At 37.7% G+C, this 23,966-nt stretch overlaps 1 protein-coding gene across 5 annotated transcripts in view; it reads left to right on the forward strand.

Annotated features, from left to right (window-relative positions):
* LOC132095294 (dachshund homolog 1-like) overlaps positions 1-23,966 on the forward strand; it is a 109,723-nt gene that overhangs the window by 75,648 nt on the left and 10,109 nt on the right. For 2 of the 5 annotated variants that reach the window (XM_059500141.1, XM_059500142.1), the window contains exons 4-8: positions 4,510-4,682; positions 4,992-5,127; positions 6,055-6,189; positions 6,975-7,127; positions 22,863-23,008. In XM_059500141.1, coding sequence (XP_059356124.1) covers positions 4,510-4,682; positions 4,992-5,127; positions 6,055-6,189; positions 6,975-7,127; positions 22,863-23,008 — 743 coding nt within the window. The remainder of the gene's footprint in view (positions 1-4,509; positions 4,683-4,991; positions 5,128-6,054; positions 6,190-6,974; positions 7,128-22,862; positions 23,009-23,966) is intronic. The other 3 variants (XM_059500143.1, XM_059500144.1, XM_059500145.1) reach the window with 2 other exon arrangements.

Consider the following 23,966-nt stretch of genomic DNA (forward strand, 5'->3'; position numbering starts at 1 on the left):
TCAAGCTACAGTGTATGTGGGTCCAAACTGTGGTGCTCACCAGAAACAAATGCTCTATCATCTCTGAAAAGCAGCACTGCTTGGTTTTAATTTAATTTTATTTTATTTTATTTTATTTTATTTTATTTTATTTTATTTTATTTTATTTTATTTTATTTTATTTTATTTTATTTTATTTTATTTTATTTCAACATGATCAAAATCTAAATGTCTGCTTATTAGAAATGGGCAATAAATAGAAATAAATACAGTTATATATTTAAATTCTCTCTAAACAAAGAGAGAAAAAAGAAATAAAGAAGAAAGAAAACAAAGATAAATATTAAGATTAATGTTCTTCAGTGATATTTCTATATCAAAAGAAGAATGTCATATCATTCTGTTTTTGTCACATACAATTTAACAAATTGTGACATTGGACCAAAAGCACTCCACCATATGCCAAGAACTGCTGCTGGGCCTTTATCCTCCTGGAGGAAGAATAATAAATAAATAATAAAACAATGCTGTCTGTCTCCTCCATAATCCCTACCACATGTTTGCTTTGATGGTTGTGGGTCTGCGTAATTACACTACCTCATCAAACCAGAGATGTTTTGTTGCCATTATTTTTTACACTCACAAGTGTGTAATAGATGTTTTTCTTTAGCCTCTGTTTCTTATTAAGCACTCTCACTTCAGAGTGAGCATAGTAAATGCCTATTTTACACAAGGATGCAGTTTCTCTGTTCTCGTGGCTTCAAATATCGCCTGCAACAAATACTCAAGCGTCTGTTGGTGATAGTGTACAGGTTTCTTTCATTTTTATTATCATTTTTGGAGGGATATTAACAAATTCAAGATGTTACTTTTTATGATTAGCATTAAGATTATAAACAGGAAGAAAGACTTTAAAGTTTTTCTCAATGACACAGAAAGACCGTGGGTGGCTACTTCAAAGCGAAATACCTTTGTCTAATGGGCCTTAATGAGTTACAGCGTTTAACAGCCTTGACTAGCTTTGCCATCTGGGAAAAAGAAAACAATCTATACTCTTACCAGAAAAGAAGTCTTGTGTCTGTTTATGAAGGACCTATGCTTTTATTTCCAATAACACCTTCTCTACACAGATGGAGTGCTGCCTTTTTATGGTTGAAGGCCCTTTGTAATAGACGGAATATATTTATGAGTGGCCTGTATAACGTTTGCAATTAAAATGTACAATGATTTGTTATTTGAATGAGAAACCTGTGGCGAAAAGCCTTGACAGTTGTTTAAAAATCATTGATTGTTTGTGGCAACAAGTGAGACCTTTTTATAATGATGGGCAATGATCGCAAAAAATATCAATCTGCCATTCTGAAACGCCACATGAAAAACAATTTAAATTGTTATCCCGTTTCAACAGCTACTTCAAAAGGCGGAAGATTTTGGCACTCAAATCAAAGGGACGAGCAAAAGAACGTCTGTTTAGATAAGAGCATTTACAACATACTGCTCCGTCGCGTTGCGCTTGCAAACAAAGATGGATAGGCCAGAAACAAGTCATTTAATTAGTGCTGGAACCCCCGTCTCCAACTCCGGCAGCCAATTACACATTCCAGCGGTATCTGCAGGTCCTATTTCACGGAAGGAAAGCAAATCTTCCCTGGCTCGGCTTCATACAGTACATCTTTCCTCTTCCATTTAAGAGAAGGTAAATAGCAGAGATAGACAGCTTCATTAGACAGCATCTGTGGAGCAGGCAGGGCGGATTGTCGCTTAAATAGTGGGCTTTTACTGGAGGGCTAACAGGCGACCTCAGATCAATTACAGCTGACATTATTGTTTGTCGTGAGCTCTTCCAGGACAGAGGAGTAGAGGCAGAACGGGCCCAGGCTCTGCTGAAAATGTAATTTTCCTCCTCTTTTGCTTTCATTCCACAAACAGTAAATCACTCAGTTGAAGAGATAATAAAGTGCCAAGTAGGAGCTGGCTAATTTTTGTCAAGGGAAAACTTCCTCCCTCACAGGATAATGCAGGCTGCTAGTGTTCAGAAGGCCAGCTTTCACCACACAATGGTTTCTTCGGTCTGTCTCTTTTTAAGGGCCACTATAATCAAAGTTCATCTGTTTGACAATAGTATCTCAGTTCGTAATTCATGCAAATTGCAGTAGTTTATCCATCTTGTATGCTAAATAAATTCAAAAAGAGTAGGCAATGACATGGCATTCTTTTGTTGAAATATTTTTTTTTTGTCCGGATCTTCATACAAACAATGAACTGAACACCACATCCTCTGGTGAACATGTTTTCAATATTGGAATTAAAATAAATGTTTATATTTTTAGTAGAGCTTAAAATCAGATTAGGTTATTTACTGTCCACATGAATAGTAATAATAATAATAATAATTTCATTGATTTTGTCATTTTGTAATTTAATCAATAATCTACAGCACGACAGAAAAAAGGTGTCTTTATGAAATAAAAATCTTTATTAACAAGGTAAATTGATTAATATAGTAAAATGGCCTTGACGGTGTATGAAAGGGGTTTTGTTTTGAGACAAATTTGTTGAGAACTACAAAAGGTGGGGAAAAAAAGTTTCCCCAGACATCTGGATTCTAGACATCCACAGTTCATCGCCTTTCAGTCTTTCTGAAAAGCCTTGGTGGACTTCTTTTAGCTTGTATCATGTTTTCTTATGCTTTTCAATAGGCCATTATGGCTGAAACATCACTTAAGGATGGTGGAACATGAAAGGAGGTGGGACGGGGGGAGAGAGGGAGAGAGATTAGGCCCCTGAGAGCAGTCTACTGTAAGCCTGCAGTCGTTCACACACATAGAGTTCTGCTTTGTAGAAGTCGGTCAACACAACAGACATCATTCACCGGCAGGCTGATAAAGGAAGCCTATTTAAATGACAAAAGCAAAGTCATATCAGACTTTAATACGTTTCTCCGCTCTCTTGTAAATGTTGATTTCCTGAAATCCAGTCAGATCTTCTTGAGCGAATCACAAAGGCGCGCCGGCACTCAGTCTGGCTCTCGAAAGCTCTGAAAGGTAGATACGTGCATGAATGCCTCTCTCAATTTGTTTCGACGTGGCGCTGTAAGTATCCCGCAATCACACGCTGGCGCCGTGGCAGGTTTTAATTGAGTCCAGTCCTGCGAGCGGTAATTGATTCAGACTCGGCACTCGAGGAGAGCCGCCTTTACAAGGTGCTGCTTGGCCTCTCGTTCTTTTAATCTCTGCCTCCTTTTTAATGTTGGGGAATGTGTTTTCCCTGTGCATCTGCTGGTCATCTTTCTTATGGAAATTTACAATGCGTCTCCGAGGAGCGGAGACACTGAAGGGACCCCCTACCCACCCATCCATCCACCATCTTCCTTTTTTTGGGGGTTTTCTTTTCTGATGTAGACTCTGTCACAGCCCTTGGCCACTAATTTTCTCACAAAAACAACTGGATAATGTATCGCCTCTGTGTCTTGTGTTACCTTGAGCTGGGCGATAAAGGGGAAGTATGGGACGGAGCAGGGGCCGCCCGCTCACTTGATAGGATTCACTGCGAACACTCAAGTTGTCTTTCAAGTGCTCTAGTGATGCTTTTGACCGCCCGAGACTGAAATTTCTCTCGGTTACTTTTGATCCTTTAGTTCAAAGTCAGGAGTAGGAGTGAGTGGGTCTTTAGTTCAGGGACACACAACAGGCTGTGACCTTATTTGTGTGCATATGTCCTTTGAAAAAGCGGGACAGCTTCCTTTCTACCCATTTAATCACTGTCTAAGAATGTAGCACAGTTCTCCTTAGTTATGAGTTTAGCAGTTTGCATGCAGGATCTGGGTTTTCTCGTCAAAATACTTTGTACATCTTAATTATTTCAATCCCGTGTAAATATCAAGGACTTGAAATGACGTTATAAATGCACTCTGTTTTACAAGTAATGGAGTTTCTGGCACAAATTCTGGTAATTAGCTTGTAGGCATCTCATGATACACACTTAGTTTTAATTGGCTCGTTTTTGCTCATTTTCACTAATGCCAATCATGTTTGCCTTATTTTTCCGCAGATATTTTGAATGCATTTACTATTAATGGTGAAATATTTCCATAATTTTTCCCTTTCCCAACATAATAAAGATTAGTTTAAATTTCACAATTATTAGCTTATTATGACTGCAATCAGCATAACCCTATATATTATTAACAGCTGTATAAATAATTAACAAGGAAAGTGACTATTTATGTTTCCAATGACCATAATGGCTCAAAAATGCTGCAATTATTATAATTTTTTTATATAGATGTCGGTAGCTTTAATGTAATACAGTATCTAATGTGACGATTATTATTTAATGAATATTTACTCGGTAAGCCACGACGCTCGCACAATAGGTCACATGTGAATAATTCATAGAGTTTCTCTTTTAAATCTTCCTCTCTTCTTCAGCTGCACACTTTCTTTTCTGTCGCACACGCGTCTTCCATTTGCACACAACTTAATGTCAGAAATGATTAATTAATCAGCTACTCTCCTCTCTCATCTTCAGGCTTGGAACTGCCGTTTATGATGATGCCCCACCCCCTGATCCCTGTCAGCCTGCCTCCTGCATCCGTCACCATGGCGATGAGTCAGATGAACCACCTCAGCACCATCGCCAATATGGCCGCCGCAGCACAGGGACAGAGTGCCCCATCCCGAATGGTGACATCAGTGATTAAGGTAACCGAGGGTGCCGTTCTCTCATTGTGTCGTGCACATCTCTCATTAGCCATTGAGGGAAGGTGGTTGGGGCTGGGTGGTGCGTGATCCGTGCTTTCGTATGGCTTTGCTGGGAGACGTCTGTCAGACAATAACCTGGGAAAGAAAGCAAGGGAAGGATGCAGAAGAAGGGGTGGGGGGATGGTGTCTCAAAAAAAAAAAAAAAAAAAAGCACGGACGCTTGTGTGTCCGTGGAAGTGTGTTGCTGAAAAGAGTGTGTCATGTAATGGCCGCCCTGGCTGTGTTTGGTTTTTCCTGTTGGCTGTGCAGGAACGGGTCCCCGACAGTCCCTCCCCTGTCCCCTCTTTGGAAGACGGCAGGAGGCCGGGGAGCCGTCCCTCTTCCCAGCGCAGCAGCAGCGTCTCCAGCTCTCCCGCGCACACAGAGAGCTCCTCCGACAGAATGCGTATGTTCACCTCATAAATCTCTCTCCCTCTCTCTTTGTCTCTTAATTCCTATCCCTCGTCTCTTCCAGCGTCTCCGCAGAGGGAGCTACTAAATACTGCATTAAAAATGCCTCTTGTTAAGAGCGTAGCACATGTGTGTCCCTCCCCACTTTCTGTTGTTTTCAACAGATGGCAAAGAGATATTAGCTGTCTTTTTTTTTAATCTTTAAGTTTCGATCTGGCTCATGTTGTGCAAAGACAGACCTCAAATGTTTTCATCATTAGCTGTGTTGTAAAATTAAAACAATGTCCTTAATCACTTGAGAGAGCCTGTATGTATGTTTCTCGTCATCTCTGAAATATGCTACCATGTTTTATGTTTTTTCTGGGAGCAATGTCTTTGCGAGTAACTGTTTATTTTAATTCAAAACTTATTTGAGCTCTGAATACCCCATTAATTAATTAGTAACATAAGTTTACTGGTTTAACTTTATTTTTTATACATTTTTTAATAAAAGTATTAAATTATTATAAAATATATATTTAAGTAGTAATATAATTTGTAGTGAAGAAATGTTATAAAAAATATTTTACTAGTGGTCCCAGACATTCACAGGTTTTTGTAAAGAGGCATTTTTTATACATTTATAAGAAACAGTTGTATTGTTTTCTGTCACCTCATCTCAGATGTTACAGAGAATTGCACTGAGAATTGCTTGAACCAGGCAGAGTGGCAAATGCGAATTTGATTGACTGGCACATTGATTCGGAGATGAGGTATACAGTACCACAAGTCACAAACAGTTGAAAGCCAAGGACGTATTCACCTTCTCTAGCCACTGGACGATGAAGGCTCTTTTCAACTCAAATCATTATTTATCACTCGAGGTGTTTTGCGTTGTCGATGTGTGGAGATGGGAATAATGTGTCTCTGTGTTCTCTCAAAGCTGTGCATCACAATGGACTGTCGATGAACCAGGCATTACTGGGCCTGTCTCCCAGCATCTTACCCGGGCCTAAAGAGGGTGATCTGGCAACTCACGACATCGGCCATGAGGCTAAGAGAATGCACCTGGAGAAAGGTCAGCATTCAGTACATTAAACCAACTAATAACACTATTGTTTTTAATGTTTGTTAAAAACTTTTGAGTATGACACTCCTGTCCATGAAGTCATGTCTTGGTTTCTGTGTTATTCGAAACATTTATATTTTTTGGAAATAACAATTGCTAATTGATAAGAAATTAATAAGGTTAATACAGGCAAGGATGCATAAAAAAAAAATCTCAAGTGAAATAAATCTTTTGTTATGTTTTAAATGTCTTCACTATTTCAAATAAATTGTTATTTTGAGCTTCCTTTTCATCAAAGATTCCTAAAAAATATATATCCCCATTTCCACAAAAAATAATAACCAGCACAACTGTTTTCAACATTGATATTAATAAGAATTGTTTCCACCCTGAAGACAGGAGTAATAGCTTCTGAAAATTCAGCTTTGCCATCAAAGGTATCATTTACATTTAAAATATATTCCAATAGAATTTTTCATTATAATAATATTCCCAATATTACTGAACAATCTCACAAAGGTCTGAATAGAAATAAATCAATAAACGTGTGGAGTGTTCATTTGAAAAAAAAAAAATACGATTTGAGCACTGATTAGAATTCTCACAAGCCTTTTTTTATCTATCAAAACATCTCCATCATTTGAGTGTAAAGTTGAAGTAAGCTAAACAATTTACAAATGTCTATACTTTTCACTGTTTACTTTGGTCTGGCAAAGAAAAAATGAAGTGTCCTTTCACATGCTTTGCATTAAACACAAATTGAAGCAAATAATAGATTTGAGAATTCTCTCCAGGCGGAAGGCAGGTCTGGGGAATTGTTGGAGAGGGTGATAATGACATTAAAACCACGGTGGAAATCACTGGGCTGCACGTCCCCTGCTGGATCTGCCCGGAGAGGAGACGCTGTGTAGGTCTCTCCCATAGACCGAGCAAGCCTGCGAAACAAAGTAATTAGCATGATTATATGAATTTACAGGTCAGACCTTAGGTGTGATGGGTGGGGGGTGGAGATGAGGTGTTTGTGTGGGTCTTAAGGGGATTGGTGTGTGCAGTCGATGTGTTTTGTTCAGTCCTGGTCTGACATTTCTAGTGACTGATTGCGTACTGTACATCTGGATTGACACCGCTGACATATTGGCCTGTTTATGAAAACATTATCACAACACGTGTGATTGCGCAGAACATTTTTTTCCCTCTTGTTGCCCAATAGAGACATGGAGATGGATCTGTCTAATCCCCCAGCATGCCATGGTTCCACCAGCCCCTTTAGATATCAGTTGAGTTAGTTTGGTCCTATTTCTCTCTGAAAATCCACATTGTCTATTTGCATCGCCGCTGCATTATCATTCAGACGCTTGGCATGCTTAATATGTCACTCCTCTTGATTAGAATCCAAAGCTCTCTAACGTGTGCGGCAAAGGTCTCGGGCTGTGGAAAACATTTTTATAAAATAATCCATTAATGCAGAGGAGTGCAACTAAATTAGTTACCAATTTGCTGAGCATGAATTAATGAACAGAGCTTCTCCTGGCTCCCAGAGTTGTAATTTTCATAATAACCTCAGACCTTTATTTGGCAGGTTGTTTAGTTTTTTCGTTTGAAGGTTTTCATTAGTCTAATGAGGACTGTGCAAGGGCGAGCAGTCAGCACAATTTACATGAGGAAGCTATCATAATAAATGAGGCAATTTGAATAACACGCACAGGTTTATGCTGTGAGATGAGAGAGATTGTAACGCCGGATCTGGAGGTAACCAATACATTAGACCAACTAATAACCAAAGTAATCCCAATAAAAGCCTTAAGTGAAGGGAATAAAATTAATGATAGATATATTGAACTGTAATGATATGATACATGATGCATTAGATTAATAAAATAAATGTGCCCAATTGTTAAAGAGGAGGGGCTCGTCTGGCTTGGCCTGCTTTTGTTTATGGCAGCCTTTTTAATTAGGGTTGTTCATTGGATCAGATTGTTTAGACAAATGAGATTACATTCCAATGGTTTAATGATATTTCTCCACTTGTTTGATCTTTATGGTCATGGCAGAGCATCAAATTAATGCTATGGCGTGCACTTTTGTTTCAGTGCAAAATATAATACGTTTGAGGTGTCGGCGTCACATGTATCCAAGCGGGCTAACAGTAGTAGATCTTGTCTGTTTTGATAAATGCTTCATATTTAGCATAAGTGCCATTATGAACCGCACTACTTTAATACAATAGTTCAGTGAACAAGACATTTAGAACAAGACATTTAGACACTAGACATTATTATAGACACATTATTGCCTTTTATATTATGTATTTTTGTTATTTCCAGTAGAAAACAATTCCAAACAGTCAAAGCATAATTGTTGCTTATAACAAAGCAACAAACAGTACAGTTTTTTTGTTCCCAAATAAATCAGAAATTAATTAATTAATCTGAGTACATGACAGAATGACTCACACAAAAGTAAACAAAAAGTTAGTATTAAGTAGTTTACATGTTAGACACAATATTGCTATAAATTATGCAATATTGAGTCAATGATTCAATGACTTGCTCACTTGTTTTGTTTGTTGCTATAAGTTATGCAATATTGAGCAAATGATTAAATGACTCGTTCACTTGTTTTTTTAATAAATGAATCTGTGTTTTTGAATGAATCAATATAGTGAATGATTCAGTAATGCACTCAAAGACAGTGACCTGTTTTGTTCCTGAATGAATTACTGTTTTTCAAAGTATTGGTTGAGTTGAATGATTTGACGCATAAAGACGGTTACTTGTCAGTTCAAGTTATATTACCACAATGCTATCACACTCTGAGTTAAAAAATAAAAAGTTGTATAAAATAATACTGTATGGTATCCTTTATCGCTGTCATTTATTTTTGTCAGCATTTCTCTGGCATTAGAAGTTAGACAGCTTTAAGTGGCGCCTCACCTTGAAGTGAAGCAAAAAAGCGAACAGTTCACTCACATTTATTATAAAGTCTGGACTAATTGAATTGCTTCACAAAGGGAATCTGTCAGAATTGTTTTTGACAAGCCTCGCTCTTGTGAAACAGCAGGTAGTTGACAAACAAGGAAATTTGAAAGGCTTTAAAGCCTTTGGCAGTAAACTCATTTTGGACATCAAACATTTAACATGGTTCCTCTCCTTGGGGGAGCCGCTTGTGAATATATCCACATATGGGCGGGAGCTGTAGCTAAGCGGTGCACAATAACAAAACTACAAGAGTAATTTATGGGATAATAACTGCAAACAGTTTCTGTTGCCCAAAGGAATGGTAGACGTTTATTTTTACCAAATGAGAGCTGTTCTCACATAAATTATTCCTGTATTATTGATCATCACAGATGAGTCACATTTGATGAAATTGATGAGTGACAATGTAATGGTCATGCCCCATGGCATGTGTTTAGTTATGCAAAATTTGATTTGTGTAAACGTTCATATTGTAAAAATGCACAAGCACTTACCACATTTTATAATAATGCTTTAAATTGTGGTTCGAAAACACATCTGCTCACTAAATCATTTATTCTCTTTCTATGAAGTCTTCATTAAGCAACACTTCTTATTGAAAAGTATTGCTACAAATAATCTTGATGTCTCCATTTGATGTCTATTACCCTTTCCCCTTTTCGTAGTAACCATGTTATTCAAATTTGCAAATAACCACATCCTCATCACAGGCATATTGTGAAACTTTGAAGTAACACTGTACCGTCACCGAGTCTCTCTATTGACAGTAGATCATGACTTTGTTTATGCAGGTGATGGATGCGTACATCCCCTCCTCTGAATTCAGCATTAAATGTGCGTGGAATAAACGGATCTGATTTGGCCAAACAGACAAGCGCAGAGATGCAGTCATATGAATAATGGAGCATGGCAGCCGCAGTATCATTCCGATAATTTGCCAGCTGGTCAGTGAATGGCAAAGCATGTGTTTGCCATTATATGATTTCATTATAAAATACCTCATCCCCAAGAACATCAAAAGACACGAAAATAAAAGTTCTGTGCTTTTAAAAACTAAAATCAGAAAAAGAGAAAAAAGTGAATCATAAAAAAAAGTAAAAAAAAAAATGTGTGGTGTATAAAAACCATGCTTTCATTATTTTATGGCTAGTCTGATTGCATGTAGCATTGCATTTGTGTATTGTAACCTGCAGATGGATCTCAGGTTTTTCAAGTTTCCTGACATCAAATTTAATACATGTGAAGAGAGTGGGGAAATCTACTGTTTTTTTTTTTTTTTGCATCTGGTAGAATTAGATATTGTTCTTGCAGTGCAAGAATGGAAACTCATTAGATTGCATTGCTGATGTAATTGTCTTCACAAACCCCAAGGACGGAGGCTTTATTTCATTTAGAGTGTAACGCTTGAGAAATAATCTGGCTAATTTCACTTAGCATACTGCAGGAAATTGTACAAATCCTATGGACCTTTTGAGCAGAGTAAACAGTATGATGTTTGATGCTGTATCATATAACGTTTTATGGCACAATATTTAATTTTTCGCCGCTAGAGGGCGCATATTCAAAACAAACAAACAAGCAAAGGTGTAGTTTGATGACACCGTGACTGAGTGTGGAATCATGGGAGTAGTCATCTTCATCCCCTCAGCCGATGCGATCCGATGGGACTCGGGCAGAAATTGTGTTCATGGATGAGCTGATGATTTATTAGCATAGTAGAATCAAAACGAGGCTGCTGAACGAGAGTGACACACGGCTCAAAAGCAGCGGAGCTTTGATTATGCCACAGTCAACCACTTCCGCTCCTTCCGGTTGTAAGTATGGGGTGGGGGGAAGCAGGGCTGTTTTATCATACTGGATACATTTGAAAGTTCTGTTATAATGCTACTCTTTGCGGTTGTCACAGGTCTATTAAAACGCATAACATATTAAAGCATCTTTCCATGTTGGTGTTGGTGGTGTTTCCATGTTTTCTACAAAACAAAATGGAAATCGAGGGTTATAATGTGTATAATGTGTGACACTATGGACACTGTCCCTGTCACTAGTTAAAGTTGCTTATTTCTCTGTATTTAAACATTCTTCAAAACATTTGGGATAATGTAAGTAAACAAATTCAGCAAAATATATATCACTGTTCTAGTGGGTTTTGGATATTTTTGGATATTTTAATAATAATAAAAAAACATTACATTACATTGGCATAATAATGGGAGAGGGAGATGTATTCCACTGTATTTGTCTGTAAATACAGAAATTAAGATGGAAGTGTACTTGTAACTATGAAAGGCAAAGCCTCAGGAAAAAAAGGGCAATTGCAAAAAAATTTCCAATAAGAAATAAAGTTACATTGTTAGATTTGATACAGATGGGAGATGTAAAGTCATAATTACAAGAAATTGATTCAAAATGTCCTTTTTATTATTTTCCTCTGAGGCAGAAACAGTAACTGTTATATGTAATACATAAATAACTGCTAAAGATTATGGTGTACATTTTAAAGGTAGCCTTCTGTTATAAATGTCACCCTAATTTTAATTGACTGCTTAACAAGCATTATTTGTAATGTATTTCACTGATTTCTGTTAATAAATGCTGGTGTCTGATCATTGGGTCTGTTGGAGAAAGAAACCAAAAGCCAAAATTATTGAGCAAGGAATACAGTAGATACAAAATTTAGAAATGTTTCCAGTGCGGCAGTTTCATGACCGCTATGTTGCATCATTATAAAGACATTGGTTTTTGCTTAGCAAACATGTTACTTACTACAGACCTCCGGTTCTTTAACTCCACGTCTGATCACGGTAAACTGGCACACTCTCCTTTCATCAGACACACTTGCTTTCCAAGCATGTTTTCTATCGCCTTTTTAAGTGTCCTTGTGGTTCTGACTTCAAAAGTGAAACGGACTGAGGCTTGTGCTGACTCGGCTGACTTTTCCTAAGACAAAAGGCTGGATCATTAGCCATGGGGATCTGAAATGTGACTTGGCAGACAATCACGGTGTATGATCAAACAACTTGTCAGTGTGTTCTGTCGAAATGAAGGGGTGTGAAAAAAAAGTAAATCATTCAATAGAGGATCAATCAAGTTTGTGAGCAGCGAAACAAATAGTGCTGATGATGCAAACATGGGCCGTCCCTCCAGGACACGGCGCTTCATTTGGATATTTGTTCTCCCTCATGAATGTTCCATTACGTGCTACCATGGACTGCTAATCACATTCCACAAGAAAGACAGTGCTTTTAGGAATGTTGAAAAGCAAGTGGTTCTTTCTAATCTTTGAAATGCCTTAAAAGTGACAGAATGCTTTCTCCTGCCAAGATATAAGGCTTAGATAGCGAGATAAATATGCTGTGGTCAGCTAAGAGTATCTCACGAGCAGAGAGGCAAATTTAATAATGTATTATCATTCACTAGAGAAGGTGAAATCTTCTTGTCCATCACAAGATGCCAGGGCCGTTTTATGTTACCCTTCATTTCAAAGGGAGCAATGCGCTGCAGAGACACCTGCTTTGATTAAAAGAAAAGATAGAGCTCTTGGCCTGGAGGGTTAGGGCTTTGTTTTTGACTAGTTCCACCGTTTTTCTTTCTCTCAGTTTGCAAGTGACTTTCTTTTTTGTTTTGCACTAGAAGGGCAATTACAATGAACGAGATTCCATATGCAGCATGGACAGTCTCTTTGTGAATTCTAAGTACATATCCAAGCATCTGCCCTTTACAGTATGCGCACTGCTGTGAACAAATTTATCATTTGTTTGTCCTTGGACAGACGAAATGTAACAATTAGCAAAGCCGTTTCTGCTAATTTGTGATTCGAAATGCGAGAAGCTTAAAAACAACTGTTGTGTTAAGGTAAGGCTGACCCTGACTTTCTGACCCAGATGTCCTAGACATAACAATTAAATACCACAAAGATCATTGGTTTGCGTGCATAGTTTTGTTTTGTAAACAGCAGGTTTTGAAGCTGATTTACCAGACATAACAATTTTAAAAGAAATTTTGCTGACTTAAAACACATATTCTACTTTGTAGTTTCATCAAAACTCCTAAAAAAGGGATCATTTTGTTTTGTTGTTTGGACCACATTCACTTTCAAAACATCTTCTCCCATATTCTGCAGAAAAGAAAACAGCATGCAGGTTTGGAACGACACAAGGCTGTTAGAAATTAATTTTTAGTTGAACTATCCCTTTAATGTCAACTTGGAGCGCTCACACAGTAGTGCTGCTCTCTTATTAAGCTGCTGAGTTTAGGGCAAAGTGTGTCAAATGTAAAAATTTTCTTTGTTCCGTAATTATCAACGGATACTTAGGACTGTTATATCATTTGACTGCGAACAAAATCGTTCCTAATAAAAGAGAATAGGGGGAGGAGAAAAACTGCGGGAGGACTAATTCTCTTCTCTCTCTCAGCATTTTAAAGCTCGCCTAAGTGTTCCAGTCACCTTGACTTTGCAGCCACAAGCCCGGAGATGCTGTTGCTTATCCCGCCTAACCCCGGCCTGTCAATTAGGTGTTTAAAAATTAATCTCTTTAACTGGAAATACCATGCCAGCTTTCTTCCGTCTGTAAATGGAGTGTTATTAATTCAAGCTGTTCAAAGCCAGTGTTATGAATAATGTTATCAAAACAGATTTCCACACGTTTAACACATCACCCGCTTTAAAAAATCCTAAGTATTTTTTTATAGCTGTGAACCAGACGCAAATGGATTTGCATCCATTTTCTTCTGCTCACGAGGGCATGAGAGACAGAGAGAGAGAGGGCTGATCAGACGGGGGCTCCTAAGCTCTGCTTTTTAAAAAGTTTACATTAACATTTCTTTTTGTCTTTCATCTTCGGTCTCCAAATCGGCTCAGTACATAGAGCCTGGATTAGTGCCAGAGTCGATTGTCGCCCCAAACATCCTCATTCCCTGTAGGATTGCTGCGAAGCACATTAATATGTCTGTCCGTCTTCAATGGAACGCACTCCACTGTGATCAGACTGCAGACTATCTTCCATTTCTCAGTGTTCGAGTGCTTGTTCTATCAAAGCATTTTGATTATGTCGGGTTTTTGACTCCTTGTTTGAATTTCTAATGTCATTGTGTGTTAAATGTGGAAGGCATTTACATATTGTTTACAAAAAAAATATATATATACGTTTACACATACCCATCTCTAGAGATGATTAGCACTAGACTGTGCAGGAGGCTTCCCGGAGTGTGAATGTAGTAATCTAGCATTCAAGTGTGCACCAGTAAGTGTTCAGTGATCAATAAATAGATTCAATCTAGCCTGATTCATCCTGTAATGCATGCTAATAATAACGCCCCCATCCTAAAAAAGCAACATGTTCGATTTCCAGACCCTTATGATCGTCAACCCCACAAGACCCACCACTACATTCAAGCACTGAATACTTTTACTTTTCAAAAGGCAATTAATTCAAAGGCCTTTGAAAGCATTAGTTACTATTACTTCTTTACCTTTATTAATCAGATTACACAACCCTCTCTCACCAATGCTCCATTCACCTTTGAGGAGTGTCTGTTTATGACAATGATGGTTGTCATTGTATACCAAGAGTGGTCTTCCTGTAGGACGCTCACTTGAAGAAACAAAAGTAGTGGAGGGGCTTTTTTATGCAGTCATCACAGGCAGTCAAGCCTTTAATCCTCAGCGGTCCAATAATGACATCCCCTCTGCATTTATTACATGGAGGAGCATGGAAAAACGCTGACTTTGAACAAATGAACACTCTGACCTTTATGCAATAAATATGACACGGGTTGTGTAAAAAGACAAGATATCTTCTTCTGCTGGGGTTTGCATCAAAGACTCTTTGCATTGCCGCTGCTGTATGGTCCACCACCAGAAAACAAGATGTTTGGGACAATCGTGAACATGGAATCATAAAGCATGAATCTGTGGAACACAAAAGATACTTTGAAAAAGGTTTTTTTTTTTTTTTTTGCATTGAAAGTCAGTTGAATCCAGAGCTGTTTTGGACCCCCTTGACAATAATTGTTTGGACAAAAAGTCAAAACTTAAACATTTTATTTATTTTGTGTTTCACAGAAAAAGGTACAAATATAGTTTTAGAATGACAGGATAAATAATTTATGACAGAATTTAGATTTCTGGGTAAAAAGTGGGTAAAAAAAAGACCAAAGTTACACAATGTTAATAGTTTTGACATTATCAACAACAGTGCAAATAATGCAATAACTGTGCAATCAAAGTATGCTGCAATACTTACTGTAAGTACTAATGCCATGCCGAGAACAGGGCAAATGTGATTGAACAACAAAACCACAAGTTTATTTTAACTATTAAAAATTCCATTTATCTGACTCTCCCGTTATGATGATTGGAGTATATAATGATAGTAAAGCTATAATGAGATGCATTGCTTTTTGCTAAAAACTGTAATGTTTTAGATTTTTAGAGAAGGAAGTAGCCAAATATTAATAATAATAATAATAATAATAATAATAATAATATATATATATGTTTCTCCATTATTTATTTGATCTAAGATTTTGTGTCCTGTGAACATGTCTTATAATCTTCACAGTTTGTGGTTTGATCTCCTGCTACAGTTTAAACCACACAAGGCCTGTTTTTTTCCCCTCTGGTGTTGAACTGTTCAAGGCTGCTTTTGTTTTTATCCCTGACCATATGCGACAGTTAAGGATTTATGAAGATTTCCTCCCCTTTGCCTGCCCATCTGTGTGACTGTCTTCAGCTTGGCCTTGAGAATATGTTTCAATTTATTAAGCCAAACCAAAGGACTCATTATTTCAGAAGAGGTGCGGAGAGTGACACACAGAATTGGTTATTAATGGAAAGTCTCTGCCACAGGGCAGTTGAAATTTAATGATATCTTACAAGAAAATATGATGGTGTCACTTTCCCAAAAGTCATGCGAAATGTCAGCGTTTTAAGGTCCCGACGCTAATTTTATGCCCATGCACAGTAATGTTTGGGAGCGCATTTAGGAAACACGGCCCAGTGCCTGTGCTGATTATCCCCCTCACCTTCCTTGTGCTCTCAAATGGGTTTGTGCAGCAAGCGATTTAATCTCTAAGTGTAGGGAACATTAGTGGAGAGAGAGAGAGACACACACACACACAGCACACTGCATTTCTCAGAGATAAGGCTTTCCAAGCCAAATGTTACCTGTTAATCCAGGGCCGACCGACTCCAGCACTTGACTTTGACTCTCAGCAGGAATTTGGTAATGGCTAATTTTCATCTCGGAATTAAAGAGCAGAAAAGAGCAAAGCTGAGTGGGTGTGAGCGGGGTTAGCGGTTTTGCAGTAGATAGCTGTGTTTCCATAACACGTATACCATAGTGCCTGTGTTCACCATGCCCATATGCACAACATATGCACCTTTAAGTCATTCTAAAGGAATTTGCCCACTACGGATCACAGCACACATTTCTCACTGTGGTTTGCATCTGTACGCATGCTGTAAAGGTAGAATTGCTTTGCCTTTCATCTCTTTTGTCTTGTTCTCATTTTTTCTGTTTTGTTTTGTAACTTAGTTACAGTGCTTGCAATACAGCAATATATTGATATTCCTCAAACATCTGGTTCAGGAGTTTGTTTTCTGGTAAGGGGTCATTTGCACAGAACAAAGCTTTAAATCTAAGCTTACCTAAAATTGGATATTTTCTCTTGCTGCTTTGCAAGCGCTGATATTTCCTTTAGGGAATGCAGAACTAAAAAGTCCTTCTATACAACACCCATCTATCTATCATTCTATCTTTCTACCATTCTAGTGTATGTCTATCTATCTTTCATTCTGCCTATAAAGCCTATTTTCAGGGCTTGTTTAAAAATATTTTTTTTTTCAATTTCAATTCAAATTTCACTTTGAATTTCAAATTATTTAAATTGTTTTTTCTTGCATTAAAATTCAAATCGCTATTTTATCGCTATTTTACATTCTGTTTGCCACCTCAGTTCAAATTCAATTTAAATTTATTATAATATATTATAATACTTTATTTGCGTACTAAGGGCTGATTGGTCTTCTTTCTTATCCTTTTTTATCTATACTGCTTATTAATTTAAATCTTGCTCTCCCTTTCTCTTACATTCATTTATTTATTGGAAGGGTTTTTTTTTTTTTTAGTTGTTAAAGGGGTCATATGATGTTGCTAAAAATAACATTATTTTGTGTATTTGGTGTAATGAAATGTGTTTATGTGGTTTAAGGTAAAAAAAAAAAAACACATTATTCTCCACATAATGTACTGTACATTATTGTTTCTCCACTATGCCCGGCCTTCTGAAGCGCATTGATTTTTACAAAGCTCATCGTTCTAAAAAGTGAGGTGTGCTCTGATTGGCCAGCTATCCAGTGTGTTGTGATTGGCTGTATGCCTCAAGCGTGTGACGGAAATGTTACGTCCCTCAACATATAATGTTATGGTGTGTCCCTGTCAGAACACTGGCATGACAGGATAAAAACAATAAAACCCATTACAAACAAGGCAGTTGTTGCATCCTATGAGAACATAATTACTGATGAGAGATGTGGGGGCGTGTTTAAATGAGCTGTTTTAGGGGGGCGTGGACAAGTCTTAACTTTTATAAAGGATATGTCTTTGAATTTAAGACTTTAGTCTTTGCAACTTTACAGATCTTTTTTATGCACCAAGAGCTTGTAACACTCCAATGAGAAAGGAAAATTTTAAATTGCATCATATGACCCCTTTAAAATGTTTGGCATTTCTGCCTTTAATTTTAAAGGCAGTGCAAGTTAGGTCAATAAAAATAGTTTGCTGTGGAAATATTTAATGGAATGCAGAAGAGAGAGAAGACGATGCAATTTTAAAGATGAGCCTCTGTGTAATGCACTGTTGTCTCCATTTATGAGACTGAGAGGTCATAACCACTCCCCTGGAAGGAGGCAACTTCTTCAGCCCCATTGGCAGGTCAAATAAAATGTAATTGTCTGCTGTAGGCAGCGGCAGCCTTTGCAGAGAGGGAAACTGACATCCTCCACGTTTTAAACATTCAATTCTCCTGCTGCGAGGAACACAGGTTTGCAAGGACACAGGCTTCACCTGTCAATATATCACAGTGACTGGCTAGCCAAATGCTGCAGTGCTTTTCCCTCTCTCTTTTTCTCTCCCCCTCCTCCGGCTCAGTGCCTTCATTGGAGAAATCAGCTGAAAGGTCCGCTGGGACCTCAGTTCAAACACTGCAACTTGCAACATATGGCACATTTTCAGCTCCCAAGGTCAATTAAAGCTATTTATTGAAAGAATGTTGTTAAATTTCCCATGGTTTCCGCTTAATTCATCGCAGAGTGCCTTGTCTATCATATTTAAAACTAGTCGAGTGGTTTACGCTCTCCTTGTCATGACTTTCCATCAAAGATATCAAAGGCTTTTAAGAGGAGTTCAAGACATTTTATCTTCTCTTATCACAAACATCTTTTTTTCACTCTCCCCTTCTCCTTGTCTGCTTAGCCTTGTCTGAACACTGCTCACAATAAAAATCTAATAACATGTAAATTGGAGATAAGCCCAGATCCCTCCAAGTGATATTTTTTACATTCATAGTTTGTCAAGTCGATTTCTGAGCCCCTGTTTTAGCAGCACAACACATAAGGACTGAGAGAATTAACAGGAAAGGTGATTTATCATTGCTACCACACTGTCAAGGACTCCTACTGTTGCCACGGGAGGGAGGGACGGCGCGCACGCGAGTGTGCGTGCATGTTTATGTGTGATTGCGAGTATGTGCGTTGTTTTAAATTATGGCATTTCATTCAAAATGTGTCGTATTTACAGCATCCCATTTTTATTTGCGGCTCCTATTATCCAGCGAAACAGTTGCGAACGGAATGTTATTTGTGACACGACTGACCTGAAAGGATTTCATAAAGATTTTTTGGAGGCAGAAAGCTGCAAACGGACCTGTCACAGCTGCTGTTGGCTGCCTCGGTGGAGAAATATCACCTGGAAAACACAGCTCTCTCCTTCGCTCTCTTCATCATGCTGGCGTCTGGCACTGTAATTAAGTCCAAGTCAATGATTCTGGACCAGTGGCAGGAAATAAACAGCTAAAGCCAGGCCAAAATGGAGTGCTCAAAAACAAGAGAATGCTCACAGATACAAACGCACTCAAGTGCGGCTAATGTAAATGGAGAATGACCAAAAAATGGCAAATTTTCAGTTATTTGAGAACTGAATTGGTAATTTGAGATTAAATATGCTGTTTGCTTTCTAATGCATGACAGATTGTTTCCTAGTAACAAAGCAATATGAACCACCCTGTGATCCAGTATTGTGTGTTTGCGGCGAGGTCCTGCTGAGTCTAAAGCAGAAGTTGGTTTAAGCAATGATGTATTATTAATGCCAACACTAAATCCAGGACTATGGTGGCTGCAAACCAAAAATAGGCTTCTGACATCCAATTCCCCTCTATTGTTTCTCATTTGCTGATTCGCTACATGTTTGACATCTAAAGAATCAGAGCCACGAATGTGTCAAAAGAGAAGAAAACATATAGTGTATTTCTCTGATGTAGTAATTGCATACAATTCATATAATTCATTCTGTTTTCATGATTTATTGGTTTATTATTGCACAAAATGATGCCATCCAAGAGCATTAAAAAGAGCTTTTCTTCCGTTTTTTTTTTTTTTTTTTCTGTTACATTTGATTGCAAGCAAACACACATCCATTAGTCAGTCGCCCATTGTCTGTAATGAACTGTAGTAAAATACTAGTTAATTCGGGGAGAGATTGGAGGAGACCCTCCACGGATTCCCGGCACTCCTCTTGGCCTTTCCTCCATCCAAGAATTTTGAATCGTAAGGTCTTAATAGTGGCAGCTGATATTCAACTGTTGGTTGGCTGGATGTTTCCAGGGCATTTGCAAATGCTCTGAATAATCTCTTATGTTTTGCCGCAATCTGCTGTTGAGATGGTTGAAATAAATACTTTAAACTAATTAATGTAGGACCAGCTGTTACCAAGCCTCGGCTGGCGTTAGTAAATTCTGATGGCAGAAGAGGGGCTGCTCAAGTTGTGCCATGTTTGTGCATGATTTAGAAAGTCATATAAACACATATTAATTCTGTATGAGAGCCCAATTCTGGGGTTTGGTACTTAAACTGAAATGCATGAAAAACATAATTGTAGGCTATTAATTTTCTAGTGTATAAAATGAATTCAAAAGCTATAATTATTATATATATATATATATATATATATATAAATTAAATATTCATTTAATATGTGTAAAAGCATTATGATTATATAACAAATTAGATAAATAACAGATAAAACTCTTAAATAAGTCATTTCAAATACATGTGAATTTAGCCATCACAACATTAGAATATATGGTATGAAAAGTATTGAAATGTATGAAATTAAATTTCGCAATGTTCAGTTATTAGTGTTTTAACGGTGAACCTTTAGTGAGTGTAGAGGACAGCCAAAATAACCTAAATGAAAAAATTTGTGAAATAAGTATGGAAACTAGATGGTACAGATTTGTTGTGCATCCCTAATAGATAATCATAATGTAATACATACAGTATACAGGCTTTATAGAATGTGTTACAGAGACATTCTTGCCTTTTAGACAGTCTGAATCATTCTGGTAGTAGGTGACATGGCCTGTGTGATGTCTCTTTTTGTAGCAGGCAGAATGTTGTCTGGGACTTCTTCTGTGATTGGCAGCACGCTATGACAGTGTGAAGATAGTGTCAGCGCAGGGCTGTGTGGTTTAAAGTGAGTTATGATAGTCTGTGTGTACATGCTTGTGCATGTGTGTGTGGTGATAGATTCAGGGGTCATGAGGCCTGTACGGATGTGTGTGTAGTGATGGATGCAGGCCTATGATAGCCTGTATAAGGCTGTGGCTGTTAAGATAAATGTGGAGTTTTGATGGCCTGTGTGTAAGTTTGTGTGTGTGTGTGGATATAGATGTAGAGTTATGATGGTCGGTGCAGCAGATGGCAGAGGTCTGCCCTGACGGAACTGATGAATGACAGATGATGTCATCAGGGCACTGACAGGCACTGGTGGCTATTCAAGGGAAGTGAGCAGGAATCTGCTTTACATTTCAACCCCACCGGACATCTGCTCAGCCTCCACACTCACGTTATTCTCTTTCTGATGCTGCTCACATACCCGGAGCACTAGAATTTTTTTTTTTTTTTTTTTTCTTTTCTTTAGGTAGGTAGTAGTGTAGCCTAGTGGTTAAAGATCTTGCTGGTAACTGAAAAAAAAAATGCAGGGTCAAATCTAAATTATTTTCAATAAACTATAACATATTTAGGTATGAATTTAGAATGATTTGAAATTAATTGAAAAATTTGATAAATAAGTTATATTGATCCTTTCTTATTATTCACACACACACACACACACACACACACACACACACACACACACACACACACACACATTACATTTAAAAACATTTCGATTAAAATCTGTTTGTATTGCAGTGCATGTGTTCCTGTAGACCATGGCAGAGAAACAGCCAAACAATGGGTTTAAATTCCTAGAAAATACAAACCATTTAAAATGTATTGCATGTATTATGAATAGTTTTGGATTAAAATGTCTGCCAAATGCATAAAAAAAAATCTAAATTCAATGCATGTTGATTGTAACATAATTGTTCACAACACTTTAAAGAAGATTTTCTTGCTTTCTTTTTTTCCCATTTATTTATTTTTTAACGCAGGGTACTTTCGATTACTTTCATTTACCCGCATAATGTTTAACAAGTTGACGTGGTAATTTATCTTGGAATGCTGTTTGTAAAGACATGCTGCACACTTTACAGTGCTCATCCCAGCGTTTTCTCTCCTTATGACATTCAGCAGGAATTCCCTGTGGACTAGGTGATAAAATATATACTCTTTAATGTGCCAGCCCCTGTTTTTATTTGTCTGGCAGACATAAAATCTTTTTTCTTTTATTTCCAGAGGGTTTTAACGGCAGCCCCACCTGTGACATTTTACACCTGCACATTTATGTGTCAACCATCGACTGAGAGAATAAATGATATTTATTTTACTACTCTGTTTTGTTCTACCAGGTGCCTCTTGAATCTCATCCAATCATATTGATTTTTTATGCACTGATTCCTTTGAGGAGTATAATTCATTTGCCCAAATTGGCATTGCCAGTCTGCTGAGGGGGTGGCAGTAGTGTTGAAACATGGTCAATAAGGGTTCACCACCTTGTGCCATATGGCCTTTGTTGAGAAGCCAGGGCCCTTGATAATCTCAGCTTGCCATATGCATCTGCTTGAGTGCAGTCTTTTCCTATCAGAGAGTTTTCATGCCATTTGGAAAGGGCTTTGTCTTCCAACATATCTGTGCCTTCAGTGCTACTAAGAACATATACTTTCCAAAAATGCAAATGCCTATCCTTTTTTTTTTTTTTGAAGAAACTCTAATTCTATCTGTATGTAAAATCTCTCAAGCATTTATGGCAGCTTTAAATACAGAAGCATCAATAATAGAGTGCAGTGTGACACTGACAGAATGGGCTATCAATCATATGTGCTTGATTGGGCATGCTTGTATAGATGTTAATTTTTCTCTCACAAACAATCTGGGTGTATAAACACCAATTCAGGAAAATGATTTATTTTACAGCACAGTACTACATGGAGTGTGTCATCTGTTGTGCTGAATGTGTATGCTTCTCTGTTTGCCACCAGAAGAAACCCCCATGTGCACGCCAACAGCAAGAGACAGCTATGAGAGGCTCTCGTTGGCAGGTCAGACTTTACCTCCAGGATTCCCCTCACCCTTCCTCTTCCCTGATGGCCTGTCATCTATAGAGACCCTTCTGACTAACATACAGGTAAGAGACCTCTCTGTCAGAAGATCTTTAGTAGCAAGTGAAATATGCCATGAATAGTTTTAGCCAGTTCTCCATCGTTGATCCTCAGATGGCCCACTAATTAGTAATTAGGGAATTGGTAAAATGCTGGATGGCAAGTGAGAAATTTGTTTTAGATTAAAATTATTATATTGAATATAAAACCAGTTTATCAGCTGAGAGCATGAAAATAACCTAAGCAGTTTTTTTCCCAACATAATCATTTGGTACTAAGTGATGACTGTTTAACTGATTAAGATGAAACATCCAAAGGAATTATCAAGCAACATCCAAACATCCAATAATGTCCAAATAAACCAAATTGCTAGACAAACATTCAAGTGACCCAAACTGATAAATTAATTTTGACTTTCTAGTTTTAGCAATGAATTATACATGTAAAATCAGTTGGAATTCAATTATATGGTGTTTCCCATAAAATATCATCATTAAATCTCCTCTTAAATTTGAGCAGACCATCAGCTGGTTGCCATAGTAACATTTTATTTTAGCTCACTGCGGACTGGCCAGCTGACACATGTCATGATCTTATCACATCATGTGTCATAACACAATAAACACCAGTGATGCTCAAGATTGCACATAATGGAAGGAGATGGCCCATCAAGTTGGTTATAACAAGTTATAGCAATCTTAAGCCACAGTTTGGAAAATATTGTGGAAGTAGGATGATTTGCCATGATATTAGCATCATTCCTGAGTTTCAGTCAAACATTCATACAGTAAGAATATTTGTGCTCTTTACATTTAGGAGCCGTTTACACGACAACTTTTTTGGCAAAAAATGGGAAACTTGTTATGCATTTCGCCTGTTCATTTACACGACAACAGCATTTTGGGTACAATCATTTTCAATAATTTGCATAATTTTGAAAAAGGGGGTTTAAAATGTATGTTTTTGAAAATGCCACCATAATCG

This window comes from Carassius carassius, chromosome 19 (assembly GCF_963082965.1).
Source record: "Carassius carassius chromosome 19, fCarCar2.1, whole genome shotgun sequence".
NCBI lineage: Eukaryota > Metazoa > Chordata > Actinopteri > Cypriniformes > Cyprinidae > Carassius > Carassius carassius.